This window comes from Echiichthys vipera (assembly GCF_963691815.1).
Source record: "Echiichthys vipera genome assembly, chromosome: 18".
Taxonomy (NCBI): domain Eukaryota; kingdom Metazoa; phylum Chordata; class Actinopteri; order Perciformes; family Trachinidae; genus Echiichthys; species Echiichthys vipera.
The window spans coordinates 16,089,918-16,104,373 of record NC_139843.1 but is presented as its reverse complement, the minus strand read 5'-3'; the positions used below and the strand labels follow the sequence as shown (position 1 = coordinate 16,104,373).

The window sequence follows — 14,456 nt, the reverse complement described above, 5'->3', positions numbered from 1 at the left end:
GAGTCCCGCCTCTCCGCAACCTCCAGCCTCATTCACATTAATTGTGTGTTTCATTGTTTCTGCTCCTGTCTGTTCATCTGTCTACTGATTCACAATCAGCAGCTGTACTCAGGTAAGAAGACACAGACTGTAGGTGATGTGATTCTCCCGGTGATCTTCTTCATAAGATTATACTTTTGTCAAATATGAGCTTCTTTTTTATGCAACACATAAACTACATGCTCTTTTACCTTTTATACATTCTGTTTATAATTATTTTGCTACATTTTCTTTCTATACTCTCTTTAAAAACACAAAATTTTGCAGGTATAAATACTGACTAACTTTATTCAAAATAAAATAGAGTTAGATCAATAAATTGGCCAGCTCAACATTGTCTTATTTCAGATATTTTAGTAAAGGTGTTAGCCGATAAGAAATTGCAGTACATAAAAATTTTAAGGGATCACTATCAAAAATGTTTAAGACTATTGGTTGATAGATAATGATCACATTTTTAAACTAATATATCGATATTGGTATCAGCTTCAAAACGGGTTATAAAACAAAGCACCATCACTGCTTCCGGAAAATTAGATACATCACTTCCTGTTCGATGATGAGTTTATATTAAAATGTAAAAACTCTGAGGTTCAGAGCAGCAAATGAAAGATTAGAAGTTGAACTGATTATAGGTTAAATCGTTGCTTTGTGTTTTATCAACTGAGGATAACGAGGAGCAGAATGGACGTAATGTACATGTAAGAAAAAAAGAGCACTGATGATTACTTTACAGTGCCACAGGATTTTCTCTGGTGTTTTTTCTGTGGTGCACATACTTGAACTCAAAACATTTTTAATTCAAACAACTTTTTTTCAAAATAGTGATTTCAAATTAAATAACGATGAATGATTATTTAAGCTGCGGTTTGTGCCTTATAAATGTGGAACACTAAACCTTTGATGTGCCGTCTCTTGCAGCTCCTTTTCCTGGTCTGGGATTCAGTGCGTTTTGTCCCTGTATGCCTCATATAGTATGTTTAACTATCTAATCTCACCCTCAGATAACACCATCCATCTCACTGGCTGCAGAACTTCCTTTCTTCTTCATTATCCAGCAGTCTGGCCTGAGATGTGAGGAGCTGGATGGTCCTTTTTATCACCATATCCACATGGGTAGACAGACACCCACACTGACTCAAAGATTCATGTTGGAAGGGGGTTGGTCATGCTCTCCCTCATTCATCAATACAACCAGCCCATAATGTCCTTCTTTAATCACAGAGGGAGGATAAATCTCATGTTAGGAGGACATTCAGCCTGATAGATGCTCTGTCTCACCGTTCGCCCAAATAGTCCCCAATGACGGTCTTGTTAAGGCCCTCGCCTTTGTAGAGGAACTGGGAGATGTCTTCAGGAGTGTGCTGGAGGAGGTCGTTCTCCAGCAGGAACTGGATTCCCTGGAGGAGAAAAGGAGAAAAAAGGATGGCCATTGATCTCAATTGACGATGGATGATGGAAAATGACAGGATTGCTCTTCACGCCAGAAGAAAGTCATCACTTTCAAGGCTACAGAGACAGTGGAGGTTGTTACAGGACACGCGGTACCTTCTTTGGATCCATGTTGAATTTCTTCCTGCCCATAGCGATCTGTTTGTTTCTCTGGGATGTTTTACTGCAACACAGAAACAAAAATGTAGAGATTTCATTGGGGTTACTACACATATTTCCCCTAAACAACACTGAAAAACAACAGATTGTCAAGTACTTGACTGTCAAACAAAACATTTTACTTTATTATAGTCACAACTGAGAATCTTACTTCCTGCCACATCTGTTCTACCCATTATACTGCATGTGTGTGTACGTGTGTGCGTGGTTGCGATAAATCTGAAAAACATGTGACACTGAGCACTGACTTTGATCTACACAAACAACCAGGTAGATGTGACAAACTAATATTGCTAGCATATAAAGTCACATCCCTCCCAGCTATGTTTATGTCAGTTAACACCTGTGATGTAATGAGTCCGCCTTTGATGTCTCTGACCTAACATGGAAATCCCAAACTGAACAAAGATAAAGGCAACAAGTCGACTAAGAGCCATAATTCTGGTACAGGCTATTTATGACTAAAACTAAAAAACAATGTTAGTTGTGACATCACAACCGTACAGAAGTCCCGACGGCTCGTCTATAGACAGTTTCTAAATATGGGCTGTGTGCATTTCTCTGTGGATTGAGCGTTTTGATACTTTTTCAGTATTTATACAGCACCTCCACAGGCTTATATACATTTATTGCTGCCAGTGTGCAGAAGGCTCTGAAACGTCAGTGCACACTACTGTCGTTAAATGTTACTGAACTAAAGGTATAAATAATATGTGAAAATATCCAAATTACCAGAACATTGTAAAGACTGGCATTACCTTGGTCTGGTGTCATAATATTTTTTAGTCAAATGCCTTTATAAAGTATAAAGTAATCTGTACAATGTTTGCAATGCAATACATCAGCCTTATAACTTATAGTGTTCAAGTTTTGTCTTCATAAGTTGAATACTTACTGATATATTAGAGATGTAAACCTCACATGAACAGTGCAAGCTACATTGGTGCAGTATGAAAAAAGCATCTCATCTTTAGTTAGTTACCTTTCTCCGACACACGTCAGCTGCTCGATCTCCGTCATGACCTCTGCTATCTCAAACTTCAACCTCTGAGAGAAAAGAGTGAGACAGTTGGTTTCTTTCTTTAAGTTAAAATGGCATAAAGTAGAGGAAAAAGCTTTAAGGCATGAAGACAACAGAGAATGCATTGTAAATTAAGCAGAGAAAAATGCTTTACTTTTGTGTGTAAAGATGTATTGCAGGTCTATTTGCATTTCTTACAGCATGCAAATAGACCTACAGTGCTGCAGTAGATATGCAAAAATAATTAAAAGGTCTGAAATTACTGACAACAATAAAATGCGATCTGTACAGTACAAGACATTCACCAGGGAAGCGAGGCGAGATTATCACCATAGTTACAATGCACTGCTAATAAAAAGAGGCTTCAGCTGCTGAGATGAAGATCAACATAAGCATACAGTATGTGTGTGCACACACTCGCACGCACCTCAATATCATCGAGCAGCTCTCTCTTCCTGCGTCGAATGTTTGACAGCTCATCCCTCTCCTCCAGGGACAGATCCTCAGGAACTGAAACACATGACGGAGGAAACACAGCAGACTTTAACCCTCGTTTGTACACAGCTCACATCGCTATACGCACTCAGCTCACTGCAGATGGGAGAAAACAGAAGTAAATCCAATCTAGCACCCGCAAGTTGTTAAGAAGGTCACAAGCACAGATGGAGGATTGAAAAGCGATTCATCCTCCTTGTGATGCTGCGTTGACTGTTTCGACTTGTTTCAGCTGCAGCAACACATATCAAGAGCCTCCATGTTCGTCTTAATTAACCAAAGACAGAGAGAAGGCGAAGGGTCTTAATTATTCCACTTGAAAGTGTTTTGCCCCTACCCTCCGTCTCTACTTGGCTCAGGGGGAAATTCTATTAATAAAACCAATCCAGATTAAGTTTTCTTTCATTAAAAGTGAATTTGCTAATTTAACACTGATTCCCCGGCCGCAAGGGTTTCAGAGCTCCAGGCGAAAAGAGGGGAGGATGACTCGCTTTCTGTTCCATGTTTCCTCCCCCCTCCTCTACACTATTTCTGTCTCAATCTTGTTTTCTAATCTTTTATCCCACTTCTCTCTCTCTCTCTCTCTCTCTCTCTCTCTCTGTCTTTCTCTCTGTTTCATTCTTTTCCCCACGCACACTTTATTCCTCAATTTTCCTCATCTTTCAGCTGCAAAGAGATCCTGGGCATTGCGATTTCGCTTCATTAAGCCAGCTTAGAAGCAGAAAACAGAAATCTCTCAACAGGAAAATGGCACATCAGATATCACAGTCGCAGCTTTGTGCTTGCATGTTGCTAAAGGAGATATAGCTTGTTGTTGTTTTCCCTTACAGGTATTAAAGTAAAACAAGGTCACTGGGCCCAAGAGGAAGCATTCAGCCCACTTTTAATTCAACTGCTTGTAATAGAGCTGCGTTCAGGGGAGTATTGTTATACATGGTATTCACATTAACACTGAGACAAAAGAGGCATCCTAAATTAGTTATGTAATCCTGAAGAACCGTGATAAGGGTCAGGTAAACAACAGGAGAAACAGCTGAGGAATTTCCTCTATGGGCAATGTTTTTAATAGACAAGAGAGGGGATTTAAATGCACGACTGAGAGCATAAACATAAAGATGTTAATAATTGTTGCTCACCTCACAGCAGCCCTAACGCAATACAACTGCGAGTGCTGTGAATGTGGCTCGGAAGCCAATTAGTGCTCTTTAAAAGTTTCTAGGCTGTTTTCCACAATGAATCTTCTAATTGAGGAATGCTTTCTGCATCTGTCCGTTTGTCCTACAGGACACTCAACAGAAGTTAACCACGGGGGAAAAGGAAGAAATTGTTGCGCTGGGGTTTAAAGGTTAGTATTTGAAGCAAAAGATTGAAATCAGAATCAGAAATACTTTAATAATCCCAGGGGGAAGTTATCTAAATACTCTTTTAGTTGCTTTCTTGCCGAGAGCTAGTTGAGAAAATTGTTTCACTCTTATAGGTCCAGTAAGGCAAGAGTGAGCAAGTGCTTAGCTTAGCTTTGCATAAAGATTGAAATTGGGAAAACAGCTAGTGTGCCTCAGTCTGAGGGTAAATCTTATCTCTATATCTTGTTTGATCAGATTTTGTTGTGTTCGGATAACGAACCTTGCAGTTTCTCCCTGCTTCCAGTCTTAATGCTAAGCTAAGCTAACGGCTGCTGAGTGTAGCTTCATATTTAAAGGACAAACATGAGAGTGGTTAGCAATCTTGTCATCTAACTCTTGGCAAGAAAGAGCATGCTTTGCTGCATGTCTCCTCCTCTCTTACCCCATTTCCTGTACGTCCTATCTAATAAAAGGCTTGAAAACTGCCAAAAAAATAATCTAAAAAGAAAAAAGGTTTGACATTTTGAAAAAGCCTGGGTTACTGATGTATTCTATCTGTGTTGGTTTTAAAAAGCTGATTAATAAAAGAAAACATGAAGTATTTGGACGTAGGAAACACTGTAGCTATGTTATAATGAGCATGTTAGCATAGCAACGTTAGCTGTTAGCTCAATGCTATTACTTGCACGTTGCTAGCATGTCTATTGAACAAAAAAAGTCTACTTGTGAAAATGTGTTTTCTTTGTCTTGTCTTTGTCTTTATGATAGTTAACATATTTACTAGGCTACTTAAAACATTTTAATCGTTGCTCAGATAGAACAAGCAATATTTTGTGATGGCCATTTTGTATTTTCACATAGACCAAACCAGTCGTTTATAATCAGCAGATGAATCAATAATGGAAAAAAATGCCTAATGCCCTCTTTGTCTTTTTGAACATGTTGCTCGAAGGAAGAAGATTAGCAAGCAGCAGATAGCTCCATGTTTTCCAATTGCCTTGAGGCCGTGCATTAGCTAATGGAGATTTTCAGTGGATGCAACAGTGTGCATGATTACAATCTTGATTCATTACAAATCTAATGTAAAGCAGAAGATGCTCCCTTTCATAAAAGCCGACCCCCATTAATGAAAAAGCACTGATATTATGCTATTATCCTCCAATCCAGGGCTCACTGTATTCTATATTGTAATGTATGTCTTTCAAATCATACATTTGATAATAGAGATCACTATTAAACCATAGGTAAGGTCTTTACTCCAGAAGATAATCTTGTTTAGTGGTGGGGGGGGGGGGGGGGGGGCTCTTCTACAGAGGTGGTCCATCAATTACATTATTAACACACCTCCCCCTGTGACCTTCTATGACTCATTCAGGAAACAAGTTCACTGTCTTCAGCAGGCGCAGGGCGTCGTGGGGCTGGTCTTCCTCCACATCGGCTCAAAGCAAACACAGCCACACTTGAATGGTAATCTACTAAAATCCTTTATAGTTTGAGTCATGCTTCTTAGTAAACATTTGACCTTGGGAGGTCAATTTGTGCGTGCAGAAAACTAGACCACTTGAACCTCTGTGAGTAAAATAAATCTGCTATATGGAAGCTCAGAAATCCACTGTAGTTGAGTGGTGGGTTGAGAGGGTCCAAAGGGTTTAAACTCCAACATGTGCACCACAGAACAAGAGGCTCTGGTAATTTCCCCCCCTCCCTAAAAACCAAATCCCTTAAAATCTACTTTTAGGAGTAAATCCCCTGCTGTTCTTCACACCCAAAACTAACAACTGTCCCTGGCCACCCACTGAAACCAAAGGCTTTGATGGCATTTAAACTAATGCTAGGATGCTTTGACACACACAAACCCACACAAACCAGCCAGTATCATGACTTTCGCCATGTTTAATTTGGTCACATATCAATATACGTTTTAAGCCATTTGTTAGAAAGGACGGACAGAAAGAAAAAAACACATTTATAAGCTTTGAGAAGTGATTCGAGAACCAGTGTTCACACCAGTTGTGAGGTACTCAGAGTGCATGGAGCTCAGAGTGAAAATCCCACGCTCACTTAACACTGGCTGCAGTCCCATTTTTCACTGACTCGTGTGAGTGAGAGAGGATTTGTTCAGATCTATTGGCTTTAAAGTAGCGACTTTAACGGCTGTAATGCCTTTTTAAAGTGGATGAGCTTTTAAAAAATATAGATATAACCCTGTTACCCTGGTTGCCCCTGCAGCACACTGGGACACATGCAAGGAAGCAGGAAGGTAAGGGAAACTTCCTCTTGGATCCGGACTCTAATCTGAAACCCGCCGCCCTAAATCCCTCTAACTGTAGACGAAGACATGCTCTGTATTAAAGCCGGGGTCATACATTCAGACAGACAGACATAGAGCCGCACATGAGCACATACACACTAAGGCCAGCTGGCATTAATCCCACATGCTCGCCCTACCCGCCGTGCTCTGTGAGCCCAATACGAGTCTGTTAGAGCGGAAGTGTGATGTATAACAGCGTATACACAGATGTTGCCACCGACCAGCCACTGCCTGCCTTTAACCTACTTTGCCAAAGTGATGACATTATGTGACAGTATGTGCAGCAGTAGATAGTCTGGCGTAGCTGTCTGCGGAGAGGCACTTTGGCCCTGAGCCACAGAGCGGGAATGCTAGGACATCAGCACAAAGGCCAATGTGAGGAGGTGAAGGAGGTCACGACACAGCCAGTGAAAGGTCATGCACGCAGGAGAACTGAAACAGCGTTCAGTGTTACAAAAACAAGAAAACATCATTTAAAATCCCACTGACATTAGGTCTGTGTATTGGGAGGAATCTTGCAATATGAATCATGATACAGGGGTTATGATTCCATATATTGTGATGATATTGTGAGGATGTACATGCCTGTCATAGTATAGCCTCGTGAGACCATCCTGATCTTGCAAGCTCCATTGTATTTTACTCGCAGATCAGTCTGCCAAGTTTGCCAAGCGACCGAACCAATCAGCGTTGGTTTCGAGGCGAGTTTAAGTATGATGCAACAAGAAGCGACTGTTCATTGTAAACAACATGGCGGCTTCCACGGATGAGATGAGCGCAGCTATCGAGCAAGCCACTCGCTAACACTTTTTTCTCTTGGACCCTTCTGTTGGAATATGGAATGGGCACCTTTTATCCGTAAATTTGCGTTACACATGCTTTGTTGATCTGATTGGTTTATTAGGCCCATATGTTGGTGATAGACAGATGGTTTATCCAATCAGCAGCCAGTATTTTCGTCCCTTCCCAAAAGATCTCTAAACGAGAGTTCCCAGATGGATTTGATGAGCAATGAGAATCATGCGAATCAATCCATCTGGCGGAGTCAGGTTGGACATACTGTAGTATGCAGTGAGTATAAAATGGTCACACTATAATGAAATGGCTACTATGGAGACTAGCATCATCACACATTAATACAATTCCTTCACAAGTAGCACATTTTGACTCAATAGGCAGATATCCTCCTTTGAAACTGTATGAAAAAGTTATTTTTCTCTATGCTGTAGCCTGTTCAGTAATAATTCAGTCTTGGCTGTTGCGTGAGAAGAGCGATTAGGGGAGCTAATATGGATTCTTGTTTTTAACTACATCTGGGGTCACAGGGAGAATCTGGGGCTAAAGGGAGCTGAAGAGCCCTCTCGCTGATTGCTCTGCTTAATCTGCAGTTTTGGGGAAGGACCTCCTGCTGTGAGTGCATTTGTGCGAGTGGGTAGTTGCATAGGAGGTGGTCTGCACACGATGTCCTCTTTATATCACACATCTGCTCGGCATCAGCACTATGTCAATATTTGATTCGATGAACATCGCCAGCAGAATCTGAGGGGCTTCCACTGCCATATGCTGGCGGCCAAAGTAACCATAATCTGATGATTTGATCGGCCTGAGAATGAATTAGATGGATGCTGTTTCTTCTGGCGTCCGGGCAGGATGAGGGGCTTTCACAGGCTGAGTGAAGCCCGAGTGGCTCCCTATCCTCTCACTGCAACAGATTTCAGATGATCAGCCAGGTTTTATGCAGAATTTAGAGGGAAGCTGTAAACGTTTAGTCTATAAACTATATTAATATACTGCATTTATTTCACTTTTATTCTCTCACGGAACAAAAACATCTAAAGTTCAACAAAAAGTGGCTGATACAGTATACCCCTTTTCCACCCCACTTTGCGTGTACATGCAGGTTTTTTAAACACGTCAAAACACGCTAAAATTAGGCGATAGACTCCTTGTGCATTGCCAGTATGGAGGTATCATGGATGCAGACGTTGAGGCGGAGCCCCGTTAATTCCTATACAAGTTGCTCAGTGGCGCATGAAGCCAAAAAGTTCAACTGCCACATCGGTGCATCTCAATTAGAGATGTACCAATCTGATCCCGGAGCGGATATCGGCTCCGGTACTGATTAATTAGCTGGATCGGATATCGGATGAATGAGGCCGATCCAGCATTCTGATCCAGTCATTTCTCTTTAATTAAGTATCATACAAAGCAATACAGTTACAGCGATCTAGTCTATTCAATTCTATGTTTGCAACACCAGGGTTTTATATTCCATTCTAAAATATCTGTTATTTTTGTTACTAATGTACACTTTGTCATTTGTTAACAAAAAATATTAAGTGCATTTATATCTGTGTTCATTTGTTACCTTTTGTTAATAAGGCAAAACGTTAACGTCAAGCCTGATGCCTTCACTCACATGGACAGGTATACAATTCATTCATTCAACAGTGGTATCGGATCGGTATTGGGTATCGGCCGATACACTCAGTCCAGGTATCGTATCGGATTGGATCGAAAAAAAATGTATAGTGCATCTCTACTTAAAATACCCAGATGATCAGCACTACTTGTGCGTTACGTGGCCCATAGAGCATGCGGCAGTAGAGACTTCCACTTCCCTTTAGCGCTCCAGCTAACTTGAATGGGGATTCGATTATTTAATTGTAAAATAAGTGTGTCCACCCGATCCACCCGGGTTACATGGTCATGACTAGTGGGTAACCCAAGAAAAAGTCTTGCAGAATGTTTGAGGTTAAGCATCGACCTTGAATGGTTACCTAAGGTTAGTAAAGGTCATCGGGAAGCAAGTCTCGTAAATCTAGGTTTACCATCAACACACGACCGGCCGTCATATTTCCATTACTGCCAATCAGAGCTAGAGCTGATAAAAGCCTGTGACTACTGCGGTTATTTGTCCTGAGAATGAATTCAGACTACAGACAAAAGCCAGTGAGAAAGGCGCTGTAGAGTAAGATGGTGAACATGGTACACATTATACTGCTGACCATCAGTTAGCATTGTCATTATGAGCATGTTAGCCTGTTGACTTTAGCATTTAGATCAAAGTACAACCTATCATAGCTATTGCTGGACTGTTTAGGCATCCCCTTGCTTTTTTTATTGTTAAATTCATGCTTCACAAACCTAACTCTAAATAATCCTGGTCTCAACAGACAAGGGATGCAAGACATGGATGTGACAATATATTGTGAAAGGCGACATATATTTGAGGGATCATTTCCTGCCAGGCGCTGCTGTTGCTTCCTGCCAGTGTCAGGTGATTGACAGGAAGCAGAATGAACATAACGCTTTATCTGATACAAACACGCTCACCTGCATTTTTTGTGATAGATATCTAGCAGGCAATTTTGATTTCTGTTTTGGGTTCTATTCATTTTGAACACGACAATGAACGGGAGGAAATAACTTTTGATATCTCCGGTGATAATGACGATGCGCAGACATCAGGAGAGGGTCAACCTGGATGATTGTCAAACCTTTCAGTATGCAGCTCCGGTGACAATGACGTGTATCTCTGTGTCGTTTCAAAGGTTCAGGATGTTCCTGTGATGGTTGTGTGGCTGCCTGCACAAATACTGACTTTGGCGGTCAACCCTTATCCAATTCACAAAAAGACCAGAGCAACCTTTGATCATAACAACAGAAAAAAGCACCCACAAAGTTAATGTAATTTGTCTCTCTTGGTATTGGCTCTAAGCTCAGTTCTTTATAGATAGGTCATATTAAATACCCATAATGTTAAATATCATGGCTACCTGCTGCATCAAAGACAGCTCTGTCCTCACCAAGTCTATTTGAAACAGAACAGGAGGGAAAATATACTTGATCGGGAGAAAAGGGCAGGAAATGAAAGAACGCCAGGACGTGTTATTAAGGTGAGAACGAGCGGGGCGTTGGAGCGGCGTTCCATTTCTATTGAGCCAGAAGCCAAGAAACACACATCTTCCCTCCAGACTCTCTCTCTCACCCCTCCCTCACTCTGTCTGCTTTCTCTTAACCCTCCTTCCACTGACATTAGGTGTGGATTACTCGAACACAGTACATCTCTGCTGCCCTTAATGTCTGCCTGTGTTCCTCCCTGACTCCAGCTCATTTAATTTGCTTTCCTTTTGTCTCCCATCTGCTCACTGTCTCGCGCTTAAAGAGCTTCCCCGCTCGACAGCTCCGAGCAATAACTCCAGGCAAGGCGTACCTCTATTCACAACAGCAGAGATGTTGCCTTACAATGTCTTGTATCACACACACACACACACACACACACACACACACACTACCATGGTGATGGGAACATGTCGGGAAGCCTCCCCAGTCTGTCCTAATCAGGTCCATATGTAGTCTTCTCTCTCTCAACACTTAAGTAGTGCAGTTTGTTACAAGCTCCGGCTCAATCCCTGCACACCACGCGCCAGCACTGTCTGTGTTTGTGTATTTGTGTATTTGTTGTCTGTTGCATGCGGTATACTGTACTGTTTTGTTTAATCTTATAATGTTGCACCACAAAACCCATAATCTTGGCAGTCAAAATGAATTTCTGTTCTGTTCCAAATCTCCCCTTAAGCCTTTTAAATGACACAGCCTGCCTGCCGGGTCAACCAGCGAGATTGTAAAGAGTACATTTTAGCACATTTTTTGGCATCTGTGTCTACACACATAAAAGACACTCTTTGCCTAAAACATTGCAGACGTTTGTTTCAGGCTACTGGTGTGTTGCAGGAAATTTGGAAGTGGTGTATTCAATCCAGCTTGCAGCTCCATGTTTTTATACTCAAGGTAAATTCTTTCTCCAGCCAGGTGAATAAAACAAATGTGAAGCATGAAAGATGTCCACATGAACGTAAAGGCTTTTAAAAGGTGATATAGCTTAAGATACACATATTTATCACCATGAAGTATCGGTAGTATTGGATATTTGAACTTGTGCGTTATAACCTTATAAGTATAGAGATGTAACCCTAAGCCTGTCTTTTAACCTTCAGAGCTAATGTTAGCTAGCTGCTAACTGAGGTGTTGCCGTTTGCGCGGCCAGATTCTTTCAGTGACTTGTTGGGTGGATACGAGATATAGCTAGCTGTTTCCCTCATTTACGGTCTTTATGCTAAGCTATCAGTCACTTGGCTGTTGCTTCATATTAGCCTAACGACACAAAAGTGATCTTCGTGTCTAACTATCAGCAACAATGCAAATACGCATCTTTTCCAAAATGTTGAACTATTACTTTAACTACTGATGTCTGGACAACAGTGTAACTGATTTTTGGCTAAACTACTGTAGCTAGAAATATCATAGTCTATGCCCTTATGATACACAGGTCTCTTTTACCCAGCTCTTATACAAAACTAATATTGGAGGGAAAATACTTGATACTGGAAATACAAACATCACTAAAACTTTCTACTACATCTCTGTTTTATAGCTGTTTCATTTATGGAAGGTTGGAGTTTACTTGAAGTTTCTGCGATGCCTTTACTTTTCATTCTTGAAAAGACAACTGTTCCGCTGCAAAAAAATGCCCATCGCAAGTTCCCAACCTCCCTGTGGACATCTTCTTGTTTTGTCTCAGCAACAGTCCAAAACCCAAAGATTCTTAGTTTACTATCAGAAGACCATGAAATATTCACATTTGAGGGGCTGGAACGACAAATTAGTTCTCATCAGTAATTTTTGTCAGTATTTTTTCAGTTGATCAACTTAGAAACTAATCATTTCAGCTCTAATACACTTTAACTATAAGCAGATTCCACATGCAGCACATCTCCAGGGAGAGGTTAGGTTGATGAAACATGCAGATGCAGAGAGATATGCATCTGTCTGAGCTGTGTTCTGCTGCTGTCTAGCCCTTCAGCACCAATCACTTACATTAAGCCAGCCAGCCTCGGAGGACTGAGTATAGCTAAAAAAGCAGCCGCAGCTCGCCCCGCGTGACTGTCTGATGTCCTCCCACACGCTCACCCTACAGCCACAACAAAGGCTGTACCCTAATCACACCAACTTTCCTACAAGCTAATCCCCCTCAAAATTACAACACTTGGCGCCAAGAAATCTCACATTCAGTATGTTGATTCAGGTTGGGCCTGAAAAGTCCCCTCAGCTTGGGTTTCATGCCTGCTGGGGTGAACATGATATGAAATAATTACATACAGTCAAGTGTCCAGTAAGGTTGGGGAGATAATTAACAAAAATACAGGAGAGAAACGCACTTTTTTTCTTTCTAAGGGAGATATTTCCAAACGGAAAGCTATGGCATTAAACTACGCACAGACACTAACTTAAGTACAATTAAAAACGCCCCTACAGACATAACAGTAAGTGCTGCAGTCAGATACGATTTGTTATTTTAGCGCACACTCTGAAAGAATTGAAGGAAAGGCCTTTTCCATTTAACTTTTCCCACGGTCAGATAGACAGAAGAGTGCTGATTGACACTGGGGTTATCACGACACTCACACAGGATATATGGTCAAGGAAACCCCATTAACAAACGTTGCAGAGCATTTTGTGGCGTCTGAATGCACAAGTCATGTTTTGTTTAGTCTCAGTCATCACAGACATCTTTATTTAGGAGTATGACATTTTTCAATGGTAATATTAATTAATATAATAATTTAGGAGTTTAAGTACCTAATACCCCAAACTCCCAAAACAGCCGTGTACTCAGCCCATATTTATTCCTTGACTGCAGCATCACAAAGCTGCTATGATAAAAGAGAAAATACAAGAAAGCCAAGTGTTAAAATTCATGGCCTCCATCCAGCCGTTCCGTGCACAGCTTTCTAGCCAAATTCTGCCTCTGTGTTCTTTCCACTTCTCCATCCAGCTATACAATGATGCTAAAAATAGACATGTGAGTAATAAAAACACTTAGGATTTCAAGCCTGTTGCTGATTTTCAGCCATTTTGAAGCCAGGCCCTGTCTCCTCTGTGGCGAGTAAAGAGCAGAGAAGCGCCAACTCTGATTAGCGAGTGCAGTAAACATGCACTAATGAATTCCACGCTGCAGCTCCGTCCCGCAAATAATGCACAGTGGCATCGTTTATGGTTCCATTCAGTGTGTAGATAAGTTCAGCTCAGGAATATGTGCAGGCTGCTCTCCTCTTGCTTCAACTCCACCATTATTCTAATAATGATGTCCCTTACTGAAATGACAGATTTTCTATTGTTCCACAAAAAGCGTTTCAGCTCAGAAACTTCACCATCCCTTCCTCAGTTTGTAATCAGTAACTCTGATCACCCAAACGCAGCTCCCCACATACTGATTCAGCCTGAGTGGTGGCTTGTGGGAGCATTAGCTGTTCATATACCATTCATTAATGCTAAAGATTCTCAGGGCATCTGTTCACTCCGGTTCACTGGTGCAGAAGGAATTATAGCCCCAACTTTGAACATATGTTGTGCAGTTTGCAGGCATACTGTAACTGTACGTACATGCAGGCACGCGAACACAGTCCCTAATGCACACACATGAGGGTAATGTGCACATTTGTTTGCATGCAAAAAGCACAGATTGTCATTGTATGGACTTACAGACACAGAGCTGAAAGGTACCTAGAAATGGCTTTGACATTTTTTTCGGGAGGGGGGCTTAAAGAGACAGGTGCTAAAACAGAGTGTTTTA

The 14,456-nt window shown here is 41.3% G+C and overlaps 1 protein-coding gene across 1 annotated transcript in view; it reads right to left on the bottom strand.

Annotated features, from left to right (window-relative positions):
- The window catches only part of LOC310960574 (cytohesin-3-like), a 32,570-nt gene that overhangs the window by 14,635 nt on the left and 3,479 nt on the right, over positions 1-14,456 (bottom strand). The window contains exons 2-5 of the mRNA XM_083932300.1: positions 3,099-3,181; positions 2,633-2,697; positions 1,588-1,654; positions 1,321-1,439 (exon numbers count right to left, since the gene is read on the bottom strand). Of these exons, the coding sequence (XP_083788426.1) occupies positions 1,321-1,439; positions 1,588-1,654; positions 2,633-2,697; positions 3,099-3,181 (334 nt within the window). The remainder of the gene's footprint in view (positions 1-1,320; positions 1,440-1,587; positions 1,655-2,632; positions 2,698-3,098; positions 3,182-14,456) is intronic.